This window comes from Anopheles arabiensis, chromosome 2 (assembly GCF_016920715.1).
Source record: "Anopheles arabiensis isolate DONGOLA chromosome 2, AaraD3, whole genome shotgun sequence".
Lineage (NCBI taxonomy): Eukaryota > Metazoa > Arthropoda > Insecta > Diptera > Culicidae > Anopheles > Anopheles arabiensis.
In genome coordinates, this window is record NC_053517.1 from 75916565 (window position 1) to 75939939 (window position 23375).

Here is a 23375-nt window from a genome sequence, read left to right on the forward strand (position 1 = left end):
TCGTCAGTCATTCGAGATTAGTTTAATTAAAGTTTAAGGAGTGCTATAGTGTAAAATTTCATACTTAAAGATCTGCAGTATTTTGTACTCGAATCAAGAATAAAGATTTAAGAATACAATTATTACAAAAGGAGGAAGACCAAAATATTGCACAGAATCATTTTCGGATTCAAAATACGTTCTGGTGTAAATTTAAATAATCAATTCAAATTTTGTTACATAATTTTATCACCAAAACGATTTTTCAAATTTATGAATTTGTCACTTGCTTCCTTCATTACAGTTACTCCGTGTAATTATGACAGTATGACAACATCATTTGCAGTAATTAAGAGCAACCAGGCGCCTCCATCACAATTTATCTCTTCCACTTTGACCGCCGCATGATGAAAGTGTGAGAATATGTTAAAGATGGCGAAAAAAATAAAGAGTTAACGCTACAGCACCACACATGTCTTTACTCTTTTCTTCTTCTACACAACACTTCGCTCCACTGTTGGCAGATGTTTCAAATCGCGTGTACAAACTTAGACCACTTATTTCGAAGCCGGTCACTCTCGTTCACTAGCTGACAACACGACACGCACAGTTGCAGTCGCGATGACGTCGGAAGAATATGTCGCTGATGCAAGCGGCAAGCATTCCGTTACCATCTTCCAACACACCTTAGGGCGTCGACTATTTATAGCCCAGTTGGTTCAATGAACCATCCACCCCCCGAAATTAGGTGGTTTAGCTATACGGGGTGGGTATATGTTACTCATTACCAAACGACATTTCTAGCACGATTACTACTTACCTGCCATTATCGCCATTAAGTTCGATCGCACAAAATCCAGCAGTACAGAAAGAATTCATATTTGATAAAGAGCAGAACACATAATACCTGCCAAATCACTACGCCGCAAGACAACAACGAAACGTACATAGTTCGGATGATATACTACGAAAAAGGTTTACACAAACACATAACAGTTTTTCATTTTAAAATATCCGTCCTTTTTTTGTTTCTTTTTATATCGCCACATATATAAGTATATATGTATTATGGGTGTACGTATGTATATATATAATATAATGGGTTTGCATGTATATATTCCTTTTTTTTATTCTTGGTTTTACAGTTTGTACACATATCAGTTGTAATCTGTTTTTTTTTTCTTTCTTTTCATACGCATCATAGTTGCATGTTTGAATGCAATTGCAGTTTGGAGTACTGTTTTATGCCTTTCTTTGCTGGGGCGTCAACGGTAAGAGACATGTTGATTTTTGTTTGTTTTTTTTCGTTCATTCTGCATTGTATCAGGATTTTAGATCTTTTCGTTTACTGTTATTTGTTATTCTACTTTGTCCACGTTCTAGGTTCGCGTGTTTACACGTATCGTCACACTAGTGTAGTACGTTTGATTTTGGTTGTATTTGTTTAGTTTTTTGTTGCTGTTGTTGTAGTTGTTATGTTATTATTTTCTGTGGCGCGCTAGGATCTAGTAGGTGTTTAGCGTATAGAGTTTTGTTACGATTTCCTTGCTTTACGTTCTACGTGAATGATGTTTGATATAGCGTATTATGCGTACAATCCACATCCTTTGTTTTCCTAACTGATTTTGATTCCATGTTTGCATTGTTACAGGGGCTGCTATTTTTGTTTAGTCTGTTTTTAGTCCATGCTACATCCTGTAATCTATTTTTACTATATTTTCATTCCTTTTATGTTGGCATCCCAAACACGTGTACCCTTTTCCGCATTGAGAATTGCACAGTTAATCCATAAGTTTCTGATAATATGTACTTCTACAGGAGAACTTCTGCTTACGCTCGCCATATAATAACCCGATCGCACACAAAATAGCATCGTTCTGTTTATCATCATTTGATTTTACGCTGTCAACACACGTGTACCCATATGATTGGTTTGCTAAACTTTATTCCGGAGTGGTAGACTCTGTGTCTATTTGGGTTATACTAAACAATCATAAGAAGATTCAGTTTTTTGGGGTGGAAGATTTACAATTTATCATCGTGTGTCGTTTGAAGCAATAAAACAAATAAAAAGTAATGGGAATCAACGAAACCATCCAACTCGCAGCTCGCTGTAGTATTTGTTGGTTGGAAAATAGTAGCTAACAAAAAGTATCGTATTATTCCATGCAGCATAAGCATGTTGTTATAAAACAAAACTATGCTAAAACAAATGCACGAACAATTAACAAACATGTTCCAATTGTTGTTTATTATTAAACGTAACGCCATTGAATTTTGCTCGATTTGTAACACAGAACCGAGCTGCTAAAGCATAAAACACTAAATGCGTGTTTTTGGCCATCGTTTAGTGTAATGCATTCATCGTGCTTTTGTGTGTTAAAACTGAAACATTTCATTCAGCACCATCCGCAGCAATGGTGTATTATCACTTCAAACTGAACAATAACCAGCAGCAGCAACGGTTGAATGCGTGTGTGAGTGTAACTGCTTGCCTTTTTGAGATATTGCCATCATTTTTCTTACAACTTTCCAAAAAATTGCGCTAATGAAGAGCGATGCTACCGTCCGGACAGTTCCGTCGATAAGCCAATCTCTGTGTGTCAAGTATATCAACCGGTAAATGTGTGATTCCCCGATGGACACAAGTGCGTTTACAGTTGCGTTTACGCCAGGGATAATATACGCCATGCTCCATGTCCATTATTAGTTGCCGCCCATCATGACGCGTATATCGTTCCATTTTTGCTCTTTACTGCGTGTTTTATTGTGTTACGTTACTTGCCCTACGTATAATACAATGCCCTAAAGCTTACCTACATATTTTTAGTTTTCATCATGATTACCATACCATCGCTTGTTTGTTTGTCTAAAGGGACGAATTATTTAAGGTTTCTTTTACACCTTCTTTCCTCTACGCCGGAATCAGATTTGAGCGGCAATTTTTTCCATCGCTCTTTTTTCACCCACAGACAAAATCCGGCACAATCTTGCTTTAGTTGTGGCCATGCGGTCTTCTCAATAAAAGCGGACACGAACGGTTATTATTTGTGTGTATGCTGTGTTCCGGTCGCACAAATCAACAAAGCGGCGATAGGCGGCCGTGTGTATGTGTGTATGTGTTTTTTTTTACGAATAAACATTCGAATATCCCTGTATATTTGAAATTTCCTTGCGAAAGGACCATGTATTCAATTCTTTTTTTTTCTTCTCTCTATACCACTTCAACAACACCAAACCAAATTCGAGAACATTGTTCTTGTCGTCTTTGCTAGTGAGTGAGTGCTTGATTATTTTAGTAGTATCCTTGCTAGTTTCTGGTTTCAGCAGCAGCCTTTCTATGTTGCACCTATGTTCATCGCTTTGCTATGGCCTGAGCAAACGAAACAAATAATAATAATGCATTACGCCAACCCAATTTTGCAACTGTTTTCTTTCGTAGATGTTCATTCCGCCTTTCCGCGTTTTGCAATCACCATTTTTTTCTCAGTGTGTCTCACTTAGGAAGGTGGAGTATGAGTCTGGTTTTGGTTGTTTGTTTTACGTGCGCAGCGCGACACGTTGGTGATGCTGACGATGATGATGAGGACGAAACTGTTTCGCACGACAAAATTCCTTCAGCGCAAAGTGTTAACCCCGACCCCTGCCTTCACAGTGAAAACAAAACAAACTCATAATGCATTTACACAACGTTGTTAATACTTTGCGTGATGTTGCGTGATTTATTATTGTATCTTTCCGATCGTTTCCGTGCGCTGATCGCGGGGGTTTGAAATCTTTTGCGTTTCAGTTACTCTTTACATACAATTTTGTTTTTTGTTTATTGTTCTTCCACCGCCAACTACAACTTGCACATATTTTGTTTTTCTGCTCCTACACAATATAGGGAAGTGAATGGAAGTTTTCGTAATTTCACAAACACACACAAACACACATTATTGCGCAATCACCTATGGGGTTTGCTACTCACGACGTGACGTTCTGAACGATCCTTCTCATATATATCTCTCTCTCGCTCTTGCATTAACCACTGCGCCATACCACTGCGCGCCAAGACTAACTGCAACGCATTTTATCGGAAGTTGTTTTTTTTGTTTTGCTATGCGGCTATACACATCATTTGACGCATGGATTCGATTTTTTAAAAATGAAATGGAAGAAACTAGATGAACATTATCTGTCCAGGATCGACTCTCTCTCTATCTCTCTTTCTCGCGATCTAATCTCACAATAATTGCGAATGATCCTTCCGGCAGCCCCATTGCTGCCTTCTCGGTCGCACAATAATAATATAATAGAATAATGACAAAATGTAATAATACCATAAATCAATAGATATTCGCATAATTGCAATAATAGTTGTTGCAGTGTAGTAGCAATAGAATATGTATACATGTAACTCCAGACACTTTAAGCTTGCATTTGTCATTCGATGAGAAATTCCTTCGTCTGCATCCTATCGAGGGTTGGAAGATGGACTGTACGCAAACGCTGCCCGCCTGTGCTGCGCCAAAACGACGCAACAGCGTAGAGACACAAACACGCGCACACTCACCATGCGCGCTAACAATACAAAAGGAAGTAAACAAACTAAATTTATCGCTGCACAGCATCAATTTACGTGCGATTTTACACTAACATAATATTTAACCTTGCTCTACTCTCCATCTCTCTCTCTCTCGTTCTCGACGAACCAATCGGTCTTTAAAGTATCGCCATCGTTCTATCACCTATCGACGGGGCTGTTTGTCTCCCTGTCTTCAACGCTAAAATTAAAATCTAGACATCATGTTGATTTTATGTTTCTTTTGCAAATGAGATTGTTTTCCTCTTGAGGGGGGTTTTAAGCTAATTTCTTACCACACAAAAAAAATCGTAATAATTCAGTCCGTTTCGTTTGATTTGATACTTGTTAGCGAACGCTACACATTTGCCAACGTTTGTCACACACTGCACACTGCAATCTAATTGTTAGGCAGCAGAGGAAACACTCCACGAGACGAGAGACTATCCACGCATCTCCTCCCCCTATTGCAAATGACATTTTGTGTTTTATGTAAACAAAAACCTTTCTTCTTTCTTAAAGCAATGCTCCACTCTTTCTTGTTTCGTTTCCCCCTTCACATTTCGTCGATATATGGAATGCGCAGTCGTGTAAGTGTAAAAAAAACAAAACATCCATTTGGCAATAAACAAAACAACATAAATCCTCAAAAAAATCAACATCAACTCCAGCCTCGTGCATGGTACGGACTTGCTGAACTGCTGAACGGGGGCCTCACTATTCATGTGCTTTGCTACGGAACATACCGTATCTTTGCGCAGTACTCTCCACTCTGTAACTCTCTCTCTCTCTCATGTGCTCCCCTTATGATGGAAAGAAGATCCCAGACGCGAAGGTCCCCCGCGTCCCCGGTTTAAGGCGAATAATGGTTTGAACCGTTCTTGAACCTTGCACTATACACACTGGACGACACACACTCGCCGCACTGCTTACTCTCTCGGCACTCCTACTAGCACATCTTTTTCCTATCAACAGTATTTAAAATGTTATTGTATCGCTCAGTTTTTTGTTAGTTTTGCTTCTAAATGAATCCCAGCGTATCCCATTCGGTCTTCAATCCTATTCCACACAGCAAGCAGGATTCCTCGCGGCACTGTGGAATAATGCGCGCTTGATACCTTACACTACACCTCCATGATTTTGTTTCTACTGTACACCATACCTCACAAATGGAAGAGCAACGGAGCGATAGTAACTTAAGAAGAGGTATAACTTTAGCATTAACTTTACTACAATTAATGTCCAGCAAATGCGCGCCTCGTGTGTGTGATTTCGTCTGCCACGTTTTTGCTAGAAGGGGTTATACTGGCTTTTTCAGATCTATTTCTGCTACTTTTGCATCGATATTTGATCAAGCTTCCGTTTGATAGTCTTAACATCGCAAAAGAAATCACACACACACGTTTGGGACGTATCTCTTCCTTGCAGGATGTTGCTTTGCTCCGTTCGGTACAACCCACGAACAAGTGGAGCCCATTGCTACAATATCCTCCTCCGGCGGCTAGGCAGAACGAAGATTCCTCTCGCATTAACCTTTTTAGTAGTCCTGTGTAAACTGTTGCGGATGTTTCTCCCTCGCAACCGCCCATCATCATGCACCGTCATCCTCGTAATGCATCGGCTGATGATGATGATGATGGTGCTGCTGCTGTTGTTGTTGCTGTGGTGGATGATACAGCTGTTGCTGATGAAGATGATGCTGCGGATCATGATCATCGTGCGATTGCTGCTGCTGCTGCTGCTGCTGATGATGATGATGAGGATGGTGCGTACCGCCATACCGATGTTGGCGGGAGCGCCGCTGCTTTCAACTTCTGTCGTTCTCCTGCTTGATGATGTGGTACATCGGATGGTACTGTGGCTGCTGCTGGATCGGTTGCAGCGGCTGCTGATATATTATGTGATGTTGCTGCGGAATGATGTGATGCTGTATTAGCTGCGGCTGATGGTGCAGATGGTGATGCTGCTGCTGCTGCTGGTGCTGCGCTACCACCACGTGCTGCGGCTGCGCCAGCTGCTGCTGCTGCTGATGGTGCAGCTGCTGATGCGGATGCGCAAGATGGTGATGGGCGGCCGCATCGACAATGTGAATGCTGACCGGTAGCACCGACGGGGGCTGTTGAACTAAATGGTGAGTAAGTTGTTGCTGCTGCTGTTGTTGTTGCTGTTGTTGCTGCTGCTGCTGCTGCTGCTGCTGTTGTTGCTGCTGCTGCTGCTGCTGCTGCTGAGTTGGCGTATTACTTGTAGGCGTCGAGGAAGCCGATAGTGCAGGATTGTAATGTTGCTGGAATATCGGGGGGGTTTATGGATTCATAATTCATCATTCACTTTCCGATCATGGTGGTTCATAGTTTGTTGTTTTTTTTTATATGTTGCATTTTATTTTGATGTGCACTAATCGCTACCTAATGTATGAATGTATTCTGAGTATGCACTGGTATAGATATACATAGTAGCAGGATAGAGACAGTACGATGGGTATATTACATTTACAGTATGAAACACAGCATTGAGCACGATGTGATTGCTACAGAAATACTACTAATGTCCCTTTTGCGAGCGGATTCCACTACCAATTGCACTACCGTACCGTTGTGTGCTTTGGGGGCAAACTAAAACCAGAGCGGGTTAGACTAACACACATCTAAGTGGGGTGAAACTCTACATTCCGTACTCTCAACTCATGGCTAAGTAGCGTGTGCACGCAACTCTCCTCTGCGCTATCTTATCCGTCCTTGTCTCTGTGTCTGAAGCATTCTTCAGTGTTCACCTTTCGCTAGGATGATTTCGAATGTTTATCTCGTAAAATGTGATCATTTCTTTGATGGCTTAAAGGGCGCCTCCCACACATAAATCATAAATGCAAACTAAAACTGGATGTCTTGCTTGTTCCACGGCACTGACAATCGATTGCTTCATCAGCACGTTTTACCATGCAATAGCAATCTCCACTTCCATGCATGGATTCAATATACTGTACAGATAATGTAGGGAAGTGGCTGAAGCATACACTTCCTTCGGTTAAAAACAAAAAATGTGTTTAAATTTAAAAAAAAAGAAAATGAGGACAATAAAGCTCATCCAGCAGCTCAAGCCACACAGTTTGAGGCACGAAACATGTCAGCGCGAGGTAACAGCCCACCGCAAATTAACATCCCACGAGATATGACTAGATTAGGGTGAAGAAATGAATATACTATAAATAAATATGCTAATGGATTAGTAAAGCAACTAATTACAAAGTATGCTGCATGCTGTTACACGGTATATGTGTTAAGTACCATCACCAAAGGGTTTAGTAGGGTGTAAAATAAATATGAACCTAAATATGAACGACAGCACATGTTGGCGCAATGATGCAGAGGATGACGACTGATGCATAAAAGTACAATTTGCCCGTTTGCCCACAATGTACACCGCTAATCGAAGCCAACATTTAAGCCGACGCACGTGCGCACCCGGATGCTTGATTACTGATACAGCACTGTTTTAGCTATGATTTATCCTATCCTTTTCCCTACGCCACTTATTATGTTACGTGCTCCTTCATTACTCCTAAAAGACCCCCAACTCTACCAAGGGCATAATGTATATGTATATTATATGCAATAGTGGGACAAATTATGTACCGATCCCGTTCGATTTGGGGTTTGTTTTTGTTTGTTTAATAATAACTGTAATTTACCGTGTTCTCTGGACTATGATCGTTATGCTGTGGTTCTATTTTAAACTCCATCTGGGGACTACTGCCAACATTATTGCCACCTGTTCCGGCACTAGCGGCGCTGCCGGCGCCACTACCGCCACCGCTGCCCGCGCCGCCTCCACCGGTAGCAGCAGCAGCAGCAGCATTGGACGAACTGCCACCGCCGCCGCCTCCCGAGCTGGGCGTATCGTACTTGCCGCGCTTGAACCGGCCGTACAGTGAGCTGTACGGTAGGTTATAGTGGATGGCGGCTTGATTGATGGACATGTGTCCTTGCCTAATGGGAGGTAGTGAAATTAAAGCAAAAAAAAAACAGGAAGACCGATCAGACACTGCGTTCAAAGGAAGGAACGTTTTTTGTTTGTTTTGCTAGTGGTTTTGGCACTTACTTGACAGATTCCAACGCCTCCATCATCGCGTCTTCGGACCAGGGCGTGGGATTCGATCGGGACAGCTCGATGCCCTCGCGCTTGCAGCGCCCGTACAGTGTGCCAGTGGGAATGCCGAACTCGGTGCTGGCCTTCTGTACGGAGGTCTGCCCGGCACGGATCGCTTCCAAGGCACGGTCCAAATCTTCCGCGGACCAGGTGGTGGGTGCGGCATTGAACGGCGCCGCCAGGCGGATGCCTTCGCGGCGCGCAATCTTGTACAGCGTCGACGACGGTATGCCGAACGCTTTCGAGGCCTTGTTGGCGGAGATCGTGCCCGTCCGTAGCGCTTCCAGTGCGCTGTTGAGCGAGTCCTCGTTCCACGTCTTGGACGGACCCTCCTTTTTCGGTGTATCGATGCCGAGCCGGTGCGCCCGCTGCCACAGTGTCGTCGATGGAATACCGTACGTAGCAGAGGCCTGTTGGAAGTGGTGGATAGAAATGTAATGTTCCATTCTCGACCGTTCGGGGCTAACTCAGTACCTTAGTCAAGCTCATGTTGTGAGAGCGTAGCGCTTCGAGCGCCGACTCCATATCTTCCGCGGTCCATGTTTTCGGTCCGGTAGGCGTTTTCGCTTCGTTGGGGCTGGTCAGATTGGTGTACTGCATCGAGGAACCGTCCAGAATGCCCACCTTCGAGTCCTCGCTGGCATCCGACTGGTACATATCTGTTGATGGTAAGCAGTGCAGGCACAGCCGTCATTACAACATAAACTCTTTGGAGCGTTCACTGAGTCGCCAACAAACACCGTACTTACCGCTCATTTGGCTCTGGTTCATGATGCCCGAAATTTCCGGCGTTACCACCATGCCGTGCATCGAGGACTGGTCTTGCTCGACCTCCATCGTTTGATGCTGCTGCTCATCGCTGATGTTTTCCTGCTTCAGGTTCAGTCTCGGCTTCAGCTCATCGCCGCCCGCTCCGTTGCCGTTGCTATTGTTGGTGGGCGGACCAGGCGTCACCGAGCCGGCAGCACCACCGCTGCCAGTAACCAAGTTCTCCGGATGCTGGCTGGACGATGAGGACGACACACTTGACGCCGGACTATGGGTGGTTGGGTGGTGCTGCTGCTGCTGTTGATCCATCAGCATTACGTGCTGCTGTGGTTGTTGCTGCTGCTGCATGTGCGGCGGCGAGTGCCGCTGATGGTCATTCTGCTGCTGTTGAGCACCCGCTGGCTGCGGTGTCTGTCTTTGCTGCTGCTGCTGCTGCTGTTGCTGCTGCTGTTGCAGTAAATGCTGTTGTTGCTGCAGGAGCTGCTGCTGCTGCGCCTGCTGTTGCGCCTGCTGTTGCGCCTGCTGTTGCTGATGGTGAAGCTGCTGCTGATGGCTGACTGTGTGATTGTCCAGTTGCACCGCATTCGGAGGATCTAGCGAACGTAACGTTTCGAATTTCACTCGTAAGTCACCATCGTTTGGCACAGAATCTGTTCGGAATAGGCAGGGAATAAACTTCCGGTTAGTTTATTCGCAAGTATTCCTTTCTACTTTCTAGGGAGGGATATGACTACGGGAAAATAGCTTCTTGCCGATGTTTGAATAACACAGTCTAAGTCTAATACGTAGGGGATTTGATGCAGTTTTTTGTTAGATGTTCATTACGAATCTTCACGAATGTATGGCCTTAATAGCCGTCGAACAAGATATTTTAAAAGGTATTTTTGCAATTTGCAAGAAAGATGTAAGAAGAATTGAGATTAAATGAACTTCAATGTTTTGAACCATCTATTTTGTGTATCAGTGTAAAACTATCTAAACAGTGATAACGATTTTTAAGAATGAATCTGTTAATCTGTTAGCAAAAAACGAATCTTTTGTCAATTTCGAAGTATTGAAGTATTGAAGCTTGCATGTTTGATAGCCAAGAAACAGCTTATTAATATTAAATAACATGTAAAACAAAATAAATCATTCGTGTGTATTTTCAAAGTGCAGAGCTATCGGCAAACCTACTGCTACAAAATCAACGGGAAGGAAGGAATTTACAGGGTTTAAATAATAAGAAAAGAAAAGTTACTAACACTTACTGGACAGATCACGTGTATCGTGGCTGCTAGGCGCACAATTAATGTCCACATGCTCTGTCACTGGCGTCGCCGTCGGTGCTGGAGGCTCTGGTGCAAAGTCCAAATATCCCATCGGCACGCCCATAACGGAACCACCATTCTGAAAGGAAGCACACTGTTCGTTAATAACTCGAACGCATTGACTCTGTGAAGGTTGTCCGGTATGGTCTTCAGTAAAAGAGTTATTAGGTATTATGTTTTTTTAGTTATTAAATGAATTTCTACACAAATTTGCAAATGCAAACGGATCGACATTTTTGATCCGTTTAATTGTGAGTGCTATTGCGCAGATGTCTCAAAATACGTCAAAGTCAATGTAATTATTCACATAATCGTGTCTTGTTCCAACGAAACAAATCTTCATTCTAAAGACCATACCTTCCGCAAACCTTCCTCTTCCCCCTCGTTGCTTGAGGGGGGGTGTGGTTTTGTTTTAATTGTTTTTTTTTGCATTGATATTTTACTCACTATTCCAACGCCCATCCCTAGGCTGGCCATTTTGCTACCGAGTGGATGCTGCTGCGGATGATGAGGATGATGCGGGTGAGGATGGTGGTGCGCTTGTTGCGATTGATGGTGTTGCTGCTGCTGCTGCTGCTGCTGATAATGCTTATCCTTCGATCCCGTCGTAGTCAGATCGTGCGTTTCGACCACTAGCACCGATCCATCATCGTCGTCCTCGACAATATGGCCAGGGGTGGTCGTCGTCCGCGGGTCACCGCCGAGTGGCGGGGGATGGTGCAGATGATGCAGATGGTGGTGCGGATGATGATGCAGATGATGGTGCAGCGGGTGATGGTGCTGTGAGGGATGGTAGAGGGTGCGCCCTGCCCCAGATCCTAGACCGCCGCTACCTCCGCCACTGCCGCCCTTGCCGGTACTGCAGCCTTTACCGTTCTCGCTGTATCCCGTCGACTGGGAGGAAGACGAACTGTTGTTGTTGTTGTTGTTGTTGCTGCTGTTGCCGCCACTGCTGCCACCGCTTCCGTGTGATCCTCCTGCTCCTGCAGCGGACGAACCGGATCGGCCACCACTGGTCGATCCCGACGCACCGGAGGGTGGTGGTGGGGGCGGTGGTTGCTGGTGGTGATGGTGCTGATGCCGGTTGTCCGGGGGCGACCGTGACCGGTACGGTTTGTAGCGCTTTAGTGCGGGCGAGTAGTCCTGCTCGTACTGTGGTTCGCCTACCTCGCACAGGCCTTTAATTTTCAGCTGCTCCGCTGTCCGTAACAAGCTCTGTAAAAAACAAGAAAAGGTTGACAATGGTTAGCATTTTAGGTCATTTGTTTTTGGTCACATGAAATTGCCTTGTTATAAAGTAATTTAATAAAAAAGCACATAGTAATTCTAGCACTCCTCCACAGCCAACAGAAGCGAACGGTTTGTTGCTGGAATGCGGATTTTGTACGCAAAGTTTATCACCTTCACCTCAAAAGGTCAACACACACACATAAGGTGCAATTGATACACTTTTACAGCAGTTATCGCGCGCGCAAGATGTACTTCACTTTCTTGCAACCAAAAGAAACGACGACCTTGTCGGAGCAGCTGAGCTGACTCTTACGCTCTGCCGCTCTTACCCAATCGTTCAATATTTACCCAACCGTCGGTCGGTCGGTCGGTCGGCACCCCCTTCTTCACTGTGCGACCAAACACAAAAGCGCAGAACGAAAAGCAAACGCGAGTTAAACGCACCAGGGAAGTGAGGTGAAGAACGCGCGACACCACGACCCACGGGTGCCACAGCCGCAAGTCAGCGCAAGAAGAGCGGTAAAAACAAAAATAAAGCATAACAAACCGTGTGAGCATATACACCCCAAAAGGAAACACGGATACACCAATCCCCCCCCCTCATACACGTGCTTGTTTCCCTATTTTTTATTTATCTCCCCCGTTTCGTCCGTGCTTTACACTCTCTTCCGCAATCGGTTAGGCTTGCGGACGGGACGGGAGACAAGACAAGGGAGAAGATGCACGAGCGAGTACGGGGTGTGTTTTTACAACGCGCACATTTTATGCCCCATATTTTTATACGCCATTCCCATTCATTCATTTTCATCTTCATTTTTACACCATTCCGCCCAGTCAGCCATCACCCAGCCGGCCTGGGTTGTTCCTGTGCTCCTTCAACCGTTCTTCGAACGAGCGTGCGCGCGCGCGCGCACACACGCTTACACACAACACATCATCGCCATCTTCCCCATTTCTCTTTCTAAACACACATCCGACACAACACACCCAGAAGAAGGAAGTGTGCACAAAGCCGGCGACGACAGCTCTCTCCCCTGGTTCTTCTGTGTGACCTTCCTCCTTGCTGTGTGGCCGTTTTTCTGGTTGTTGTTGTTGCCGGTCTGGGTTCGTTTTTTAATATTTATTTCATGTTGCGCCTTGTTTTCTCTTTATTGCTCCGTTTTGTTTTGATTCCCCTCTTGGCATTATCGTACCAAACTCATCCTCTTCCCGTGTGCGTGTGTGTGTGTGTTCTCTATGCTTATGTCGCTAGTACAACTTCTTTTCGGTTGCCTAGCAGCAGCAACTCCACAGCCTCCCTCCTTCCCTCCCACCAAATAAGGTCACTGCCTTTTTGGTGCATTTGCTGCATTGCATTGTGCAATGTGTACCAACGATAGAGGCCGCAGTGGCTGGCTGGCTATCAGCTGGTGTCCGTTTCGTTCTTAGCTCAGAAGTTATTTTGGCATTTTTTAATCGCTACCCTCCGAACAGGAAATGTGGCACACAAGAATCGGCCGCCTTGCAAACCGTCTATCACAACTAAAACCATTTACGTCCGTCCGTTTCTTCGTAGTGTTTTCTTTTTCGGGAACCTGATAAGGGGGTGGTGCCCCTTGTTGGGATTTTGTGGGGCTGCCAGGGAGGGTTCTTGATTTCATGCTATCAAACAACTCATCACTGCGCTGTCAGCCGGGACCGGAACATGAACCGCTGTGCGGACAACCTATTTTACAGGGTTTCCTATACTTTTTTTCATTTTTAATATTTTCTCAATATTTTTTATAAACAGTTTTAAATTTTCTTTGAATAATCATAGAATGTATATACGCGTTTCAAAATATCCTTACTATGTTTCCATTAGATGCGTTTGGCATTCAAATTATGGATTATTTGGAATTATTAATTGCATATACTTGTTGTGATAGGGTTAATACAGGGTTTTCCAATGTAAACATTGTTATTCACCGCGTACAAAATGTTATTCTTAATCGATCAGATATTTCATGTCCATCATACATGTTTTCCAAGTCACGTTCGAATGTACACATAATTATTCATCACGTCCAATATGTTTTTCAACAGCTGTCAAATGGTGTATTTGCTTCATAATGAAATTTCAGTCTTTAAACATGATTTTCAACACATCACAAAAAAAACTGTAAAACTCAATCCAGCTTGAGACGTGTTGAAAATCATGGTGACAAAATTAAAAATTATTATGATTGAAATGAAATGTCAGATAGATGTGGATTGTTAATCCTTGCACGCGGTGAATAACAATGTTTACATTCGAAAGTGGCTTGGAAAACCCTGGAACTAGCGGAGTAGAAGTTGAGAAATAGTCAATAAACTGCAAGATCTATACAAACTGTTAACGAAACATTGGAATTCGTGTCCTATACAGGTAATACGAGTGAAAAGTTTTGTTTTTTTATTGCATAGATAATTTATACCAGAGAACTTATTTTTATCTATTCTAAGCAACTTTAATAACCGCGAAAATGAACATTCCAATACATTAAATTACAGGTACGTTTTACTGCGATTGTCTTGATTCGGTTACAATAAAAGAACACCCAAGAGTAACGCAGTCCTGCAACTGCAACCGAAATTTTGATTCTTGGAAAAGGGCCATGGAGCGAAGGTTCTATCAACACACGCACAGACCCAAGCACCAACAATAAACCGGAACGAGACAAGTGGAAGGAATTGCAGCGCGCGCGAAGCGAAAAAGAAACCCAAAAGGAATCAGTCGCAGTTACCAACTTCAACAGACACACACACACACACACACTTGCTACAGTTGGACGAACAGGCGAGGCAAAGAAAAACGATCGAAAGAGATAAAAGTAAAAGAAAAGAAAAATAATCCACGACATTCATCCAGCCCTCAATGGTTCTGTTCGTGTGTTTGTGTGTGCTTTTATGCTGAGAGGATGCAGGCTGTGTGTACCGACGACGCCACCACACCACACGTCCGATGAGGGTGTGTGCATGTGTGTGTGTGCGCGATCCACCATCCGTGAAGAAAAGAAGAAGGGAGCGAGATTTGTTTTTTCTTATTTTCTTTTCCTTTCCGTCAAACGCACCTACAAGCCTACAACACCGCCAGCGAGCACACTGGACATACCACCCACCCTTCAACCCCTTTTGCCGGGGGAAAAGGTGTACACATGTGATTGTATTTGCAAAGAGGGTGAAAAAAATGCCACCAACAGTAGCTACCCTTCTCCACACAAAAAGAACGCTTCCTTCATCCACCTTCTTCACACACACTAACACACACACACACCGTTTGATGAAGCGTTGTATTTTGCTTCCCATGTGTGCATCAGTGTGCAAGCATGTGTGTGTGGGCCTACCAGCGCTTGCTGGGATTTTTTTCCCTTCTTGGTCAATGAGTTCCTTCGCAGCGCGTCTCATTCCTGCACATAACTTACACCCCTCCCCTTCCCTCTTCCGGATGAAGGGCTGCGCGTGTGCATGTATGTGTGTTCCGTTCTTGTGTGCTGTGGGAATGCCGACGACTGCACACCGCCTCACCAGCCAGCGTCATGGTCTGCGGGCTCCGACGTTGTCGTTCGTCTTCTGTGGTTCAAACCAAACTCTCCTCTTTTCCACTACACACCCCCACCCCCACCATGTGCCGCTCCAGTTCTTCCTTGCGATTGTATCTTAGCTGTACGGCTCTCCTAAGGGGGGGGGGGCGACCCCAACCGACTCCCATCTGCATCACTTGAGCGCACGCAGCAAGGAACTGAGAGTCGAGGATACACCCCACCAAAACCCAAGCTTCCACAAGCTGTGTTGGTTGGACGCGAGAGGACAGAGGAAGAAAAAATGTGACACACGAATATATTCGTCCGGACATTTTTATTTTTTGTTTTTTTTTTCTTTCATTCCTCCTCCTTCGATTCTTATTGCCGTTTTTCTCGCTCGCGCGAAAGCGAAAGATTAAACCGCGGCGCTTCTTTGCCATCTCGCTCTTTCGCCTGCCGCTTTCTCGCTCGCTCTCTCTCTCGTGCACACACCCATTAAGGGGTGGATTTTTTTCTTCGACTTGCTGCTGGAATACAATACAGACCAAACCAGGCAGGCAGGCAGGCAGGCAGGCAACAACTCCACCAAGCAGGAAGAAGAAAAAGAGGAAAAAAAACTCGTGTGCGCTGCCGACGTCCTTCTGCCATAGCTCGCGACGATGCTCCTGCTCGCACACACACGCTCTCTTTCTTTCTCGCAGCCTTATTTTTTTCTTTATATAAACTCCCTCCCGCGCGTCCGCCCTGCCGCCCGACGCCTGCGGCTACTTGTGATTTTCATCCCGATTTCTTGTTTTTTTTGTTGCTCCCATCATCCTGCCACAACATCCCCCGTGCGCACACATAGACGCAGAGCACACACACATATACAGCCATGTTGAACCACCATTCCACCATCGTTTTCTTCGAGATGATGGATATGGCGGGGTGAAGTAGCGTAAGAAGGCGATAGAAGAAGTGAGAAAAAAAAAACCTTTCGAAAGCTTCCCAAGTTCCTATACCGTACGTGTGTGTGTGTGTATGAAGGGTGGTACAGCGCGCTATCCTTCGTACCTACTACTTACACCACTCAATCGTAATACCGCACTCTTTCTCTCTCTCTCTCTCTCCTCGTCCACCTACCACCACCAGCAGTTGTTTCTCTTCTTTCTTTCTACACACCCTTTTCACAACATTCCCTTCCCCCCTCTGGTGCAGCATGTCCTCGACCTGCACTTCTGTGGCGATCTCTCACAGCACTACCTCCTCGGCACTACCTGCCGCGGCGATGCGCGGACACATCACCCACCGCCACCAAGCTCCTCCGTCCCCTGAATACCCCGCTTTCCAATATATCCTTAACCACACACATCCCTTCCACCCTTCTGAACGAGATCCCGAGATGTGGAAAAAAATCACACCACCAGCAAATCCCTCCCACCCGATCCCCTGACCACAGATTCGTCCGTGTCCTCCTGGCACTGCACGCTCCCAAGAAAAGCGAGAGATATCAGGTTGTGTATTGATTAGTGCTGCCACCCCTTAATTTTTATTTCAACTTTTTACATAACTCTCCCGTCGCACCCCTCCACTCTCCATCTTCTCCTGCAGTGCGCTTCCTTTCCGTGTTTTTTTTCTCTCTTACCCAAACCCAACCGCCACCTTACACATAAAACCTATGTGATGATTTCCATCCAAGAAGGCCAGCACTAGTCCTGGGTCGTCTTTGGAGGGTAGGATAAGGGAGGTTGCTTCCTCCTTTAAAAAAAAACTGTTCGAAAGAAATAAAACTTGCTCCAGAAAGCGAGCAGACTAGGGAAAAAAAAGAAAAAAAGAGAGAGGAAAGTCTGAAAAAATGCAGCCACTTTGCTTCTCTGTTCCACGCACGCGTTCCGTTGGTTGTTGTTTTTTTTTACAAAAAAGGATATACCACCCAAACGGGTAACGGGGTGCGTAACGGGAGTAACGGCTATGCTGGGCAATAGGCAAATAGCGCCAGGTGACGGAGCACGGGCGACAGATAGTTTTTAACGATGTTATGTGCACTTTTTTTTAAAACTTATTTAAGTAGGGAAAGGATATAATTAAATTCGACGCTAGATTGTGATGCAATACTTTATCCTAAATAACAAAAAAAGATAAGTTTATTAAAAGCTGATTTTGATGAGTTTAGCTTTAAAAGAAAAGAACATATTTTTTCATAATCTTGCTCGCAGTAAAGACCCAACCCCACCAACTAAATTGCCCACGTCGACCGCCGACGTTATGCTTTCATGCCCCGATCCCTATCGGGACGGGTTTATGCAACGTATACCGAAGGAAACATACACACAAGTCACAGGACGCGCGCATGCATAACAACGGAGAACCAGTTTTTTTGGGGGGATATTTCTTGGGCGCTGTGTCTCCAATCCCCGGGGGTAATGGTGATCATCGACAGGCAATTATTAATTCGTTCCAAAAAAACGAAAGCAAGCCCTTTCGTGTGTTGCAACACAGGGCTCGCTAGTTACGTTCCCATAAACGTACACTACAAATGAGAGTTGATCTTTCACTACGCTTATGTGTCCTTTGCTAGATTGTTACGAAATGGATAACAAAATTTAACTGACAATCAATAGCCAAAATTTTCAGACAATATTTTCTTCTCGCATGTGACAAGAGCAGATTGTAAATTTAACTATTTAGAGGAATATTCATCTTCATACAGTAGAGATTTGTTTCAGGATTAATTGTGCTATAGAAATCTATGGTTCAGGTTGTCCCAGGACGTTCACAAAACGATGTACTAATCTTAAATAAAATGGTCGTATTTTTTGTTTAAATTTGAAATGAAATTTAAGCTGTGTTTATTACAGGGTTTTCCTACCACTTCTAAAATGTCAATTCTTTTGAAACAATCTCTCTTTGACATCACAAATATTTAATCCATTATGATTATTTTGCTCTGTTCTCATGAAAAATTAAGCTGCTACAGAACAATTTAAGCGATGGTTCAGCTTTATCCAGCATTGCTAAAAAATAATGCATATTTACATTATATAAAAACATTTAAACATTTAAGCAATCTTTTTTTCCATTTTAATTTTTTAACATTTTTGTAGCATTTGAGTATATTTATTGTTTAAAAGAAAGAAAAATCATAACTTCGTTTGGAGTAAAGAAAACACAAAAGCTAAAACAACAATCGTTAATGAAAATGTCGAGACAAAATTCAACGAAACCGTTTGCGACCAACAGCACGAGAAGAAAATCTCGATCCTCCCAGTAAAGTCGCGCACATACCATCCCACAAACATTCCAAAACCAGCCACGAAATCACAAAATCTTGCGAATGCTGTCTTGTCGATCCAACCACCAGCAACAGCGCGGCACACCGCAACATAAAAATACAGCAGCCATGTTGTACGGCATAAGCCAAGAAGCAGGGAAGAAGAAATTAAAAAAAACAACATGCTGCCTGAAAATACCAACACACACCAACAACTTCCGCTCTCAAGAACGTAGCAGGCAAGCTGACCGTCACCACCTCCCTCCCACCTACCCTTCTAGCACATACACATAAGGGTCCAAAAATTCTTGCCAAAAACCCACTCACACACACACACACCCGGACACAAGCTAACGCGCACACGTAGCACTCTAACGATCGAGAAGGCGTCGAGCTTAGCTGGACGGTGGTGCGGGTCAAGAGCTCTGACCACCGCCAAACAGCGAATATTGCAGGAATCACACACAGTGCGCGGAACCGTATTTACATGAACTTTTAGGGGGTTGAAACGTTTTACACACACACACGCACGCACACACGCAAACCTTACGGCAAAGCCCTGCGGGGCATAGGAACCATTATATGTGTATAAGGCGTGTATAAGTGATGGAGACAGTGGAGTTTTGGCTTATTGATTGTTCGGTCGAAAAATGCGCATATTTGCGACAAAAGTTTCATCTATTGATGAATGGAGGAAGTCTACCACAACAACAAAACAAAGGTTAAGAATCATTCCTCCAGGTTGAGAATAAGACTACTTGATACCGGCATCTTGAATTGTTCTAAACCTAGAACAACTTCATGCACATGTGTGTTCGGTTGCCGTATGTTTTCGTGTACTTTCTAGCATGTGAAAAAAACACCATAAATAAAAACAAATCCCGACATTCTTTCCCAGTACGTCTCTTGTTTCTTCAGCACTTTGCATTCGCACTGCAAGGATAGCATCATTTCGTACACACACGCACACATTCGGCACATCAACCAGTCACAGCCATGTGTGGCATCACCGCGATGACAGCTGATAAGTGAACGGGGCGCGCTCTCGCAGCATCTGAATCATGCATCAAGCTGATGGGCTCTACTCCTCGCGCTACAATTTGCTTCATTTTATCGCACTTCCAGCAGGCAGACAAGAAAACTTATATTGTATGCTTCAGATGCGCCTGTGTGTGCCCCGTTTGATTTATGGCCCATACACTGCGCTGCGTCTCGTGCGTTCTTGTGGCGTGTTTACTTTACGCCGCGCCAATGTGATGTTGAGCAGCGACCTTCAGCGAGATGCACGGCAAGTGCCACTCGGGGACAGTTTCACTCTACTTTGAATCCTTCGGGGCACACACCTTGGGACACCCACTTTGCTGCACTTTGTTGGCGCTCCAAAAACTTTAAATTATATTCTTGGATGATCTGCACATGTCACACAAACACACAAACACACACTCTATCTCTCTATATGTACGCCAAAGTCACCGACTGAAGTGTTGTGGCATTAAATTCCTATATTATCGCAGTGATTGCAGTGCCTCGCGAGACACGCTCGTCAAAACGAAACGACGATCCCTTTTTCCTCCCAGCAAGGACAAGACACACACGCACACACACGTACCTCTTCCTATAGCACGAGCGAAACACTGACCGTGCGCCCAGGATCGCGCTTACTGCCGCAGAGCTGCAACTCTCTATCTGTCTCAGGCTGCTTCACCGAAGAAACCCGGCACCACACTCAATCAAGCGGCGCAGGCACACACGAGGGGACACACTCGCGTTGATCCAATTAAAAAAATAAAAAGTGCAGCCAAGGCGCACCGACGTACCGATAAAGCTGGCCCCTACGCTGAACACTCACAACAGGACACTCATCACGGCAAAAATTACGGTACAGAGAAACAGGACCAATTGGCAGGGCGAGGAGAGTGCGCGGGCGCGTCCGTCTTGGCTAATTCGGTTGCTGCTCGCTCCTGTCGATTGCTTTAAATTATGTTTTCTTTCCTTTTTCTTTTGCTACGGTCTCGGCAAGGAAACCGGCAGGACAGTGCACACACCACCTGCAGTGACACACACACACACGTACACGCACACAAAAGACACATACACGCGCCCGTGAGCCTGCCACTATGCACACATACACGCACGAGAGATTCGAGCCCGGGACCAAACAGAATCCGACCGCGCGCACCCGAACCGAAGAGCCACAGTCGAAAAACTAAACTGAATTCGCCGAAAAAAATCTACCATGCTCCACCGCTCGATCTATCCTGAGCCCAGCACGCACACACACACACGCACGCATACCCATTCAAACATACATACATATATACGCATTGTGTACGGGCGGGTTGGTGGATATGTGTGTGCGCGCACTGCCATACTTCATCCCCCGTCATGTAACACGGCACACACACCGGCGGGCCCGGGGCCAGTGCCAGGCACCGGCTATATTCTTTTCCTTCCTACACACCGCTGCACATGCCGCACACAGCCACACACACACACACACACACATACAAACGTACTCTACCATCGCTAAGCCTTTTCTGAAGTGCGGAACGGCGCGCGGGAGGCTGGGAAGGAGAACAAGAGAGGCAAAAAAAACCTGTGCTGGTATGCGAGATGGTTGAGGAGGAGGAGGAATGGGGGACGGAGTGAAGGCAGAAAAAAATACACACACACACACACACCCATGCGAAGCGCAGGAAAAAATTTGCCATATAAACACTCACACAACGCTGCGCACAATTTTTTCCTACACATACAATTTTTATATTCCCCAGCTAGCACTCCGTCTCTTTCTCGCTCTCACTCGAGCACGCACGCGAGCTAGCAAACGGGTAGCGGAGCGGCGGGGGAAAAAAATCCATCGCTCCTCTCTCTCACGCTTCTATCTACCGGATGCGCGCGATACGGTTCGCTCTGCACGGCTAATGAAATAAAGCGAGAGAGAGCGAGAGCGAGAGAGTGGCAGAGCAAGCGAGCGCATGAAACAGCTGCCCTCGCGGCTGAGCGGGACGGCGAGACAGAAGTTAAAAATGTAACCCCCACACACACACATACGCACACACTCGTACATACGCGCGTGTCTGTATTGCCCGCGCCCACAGGCACTTGACGTCTCAAGCCGCGCTCAACCTGACCCGTCGGACCCGGCATATGCCGGCAAAGGCGACGGGGCCGAGAGCGTACCAATATCCAATCCATCCAACCAAACAAACACCATCGCACTCGCTGCCGTCTGCGTCTGTGCGTGCGGGCGGGTGTGTGCTGTGTGTGCGATGTGTGCGTCCCACTAACACACATCCACTCGCATCTCCACTGAACCGTGCCGAACGGACGACCGCTTTCAAGTGCGGATGGATGCGTGCGGACAGACACAACAATCCATCACACACAAAACGGACGGACGGCCATCCCTCGGCCGCACAAAGTTGCTTGCGCAGTCACAGAAACACACAACTAACGCGACAAATCGCACAAACCGCATTTCCTACAAGAAGATGCATCGGTTGGCTTGTTTTGAAGTAAATTCATTCTTTTCGAAAAAAATAATGATTCTGCCCACGGAGTGTGATCCATCATCAGCATCATTATTGCCGTCATATAGCAGGGAAAGAGAAGCAGTCCACAAGCGCACAGCACCACACGCACACTCATGCGGCCGGTTTCGCGGCGTCGTCGTTTACCCACATACCCCCGCGTGCCGTGTGAGGGTATTTTTCGCAACGAAGTGCTGGTTGAACGAAGCAAGTCAGGGAAGGGATGGTTTCGGATGGTTGGGAAGAAACGCGAACGCGAAAAAAATCGCACACATAGACATTCATCCCTACCAGAGGCAGCATCGGACGACATATGAGAGCGTTGGAACGCGTACGCATACAGTGATTCGCGCGCGCCGTGCACCACACACCAGCATCATCGTAATGTTTCTTCGAGCCGAAATCGAAGAACCAAAATCGCAACCAAGGAAAATGCCAACATTTCACCAAATTGCGGCTGCGTTTAATTAAGAGGGAAATGTAAAAAAAGCTCGTTCAGAAACGACTACCAGGACGTACATAAATCACATAACAAACGTTTGTCACGTACAACGAAATGCCATTACATGGCAAATATGCAGCCAACGTATTAAATTCATTTTAATTTTAAGGTTTTTTTTTAATTTAATTTAGAAATTTTAAATTTTTTTATTGACTTCGTAATCTTGTTACCATCAAAATTAAGTAATCCTGTTACAATTAAAAGATTAAAGGATAGCAAACCAATACTGCCCAAACGCAAAAGACAAAAACGCATTCTGTCTGCTTCCTTGCTCAATTCGTCTTTTCCTTTGCTGACGCATTACCGCTGCACACCGCTGCAAAGAGGAGATGATGCGCTTTCGTGCACATGTTGCGCACATGTGTTTCCCATCTCTTCTTTTTTGCCTTGCTTTTCGTTTCGTTTTCTTTTCTATCTTTTTTTTTGCTTCCCCATATTATACCACCAGCATTGGCTGGCTGCCACACAGTACTAATTGCACTCCCAAGCTCAAAATCATCAATTTGCACAACACACCGGCAAAGCAACAACACCTGCACACATCCACAAACAACATACCATATCATCGCCGGTTA

At 45.2% G+C, this 23375-nt stretch overlaps 1 protein-coding gene across 5 annotated transcripts in view; it reads right to left on the bottom strand.

Moving 5' to 3' along the window:
* Positions 1 to 1165: 1165 nt before the first annotated feature.
* LOC120898728 (myb-like protein Q) overlaps positions 1166 to 23375 on the bottom strand; it is an 84352-nt gene continuing 62142 nt past the window's right edge. For 2 of the 5 annotated variants that reach the window (XM_040304956.1, XM_040304957.1), the window contains exons 5-11: positions 11212 to 11979; positions 10699 to 10843; positions 9436 to 10104; positions 9161 to 9345; positions 8639 to 9096; positions 8229 to 8526; positions 1166 to 6827 (exon numbers count right to left, since the gene is read on the bottom strand). In XM_040304956.1, coding sequence (XP_040160890.1) covers positions 6351 to 6827; positions 8229 to 8526; positions 8639 to 9096; positions 9161 to 9345; positions 9436 to 10104; positions 10699 to 10843; positions 11212 to 11979 — 3000 coding nt within the window. In that variant the 3' untranslated portion in view covers positions 1166 to 6350. The remainder of the gene's footprint in view (positions 6828 to 8228; positions 8527 to 8638; positions 9097 to 9160; positions 9346 to 9435; positions 10105 to 10698; positions 10844 to 11211; positions 11980 to 23375) is intronic. The other 3 variants (XM_040304961.1, XM_040304960.1, XM_040304959.1) reach the window with 3 other exon arrangements.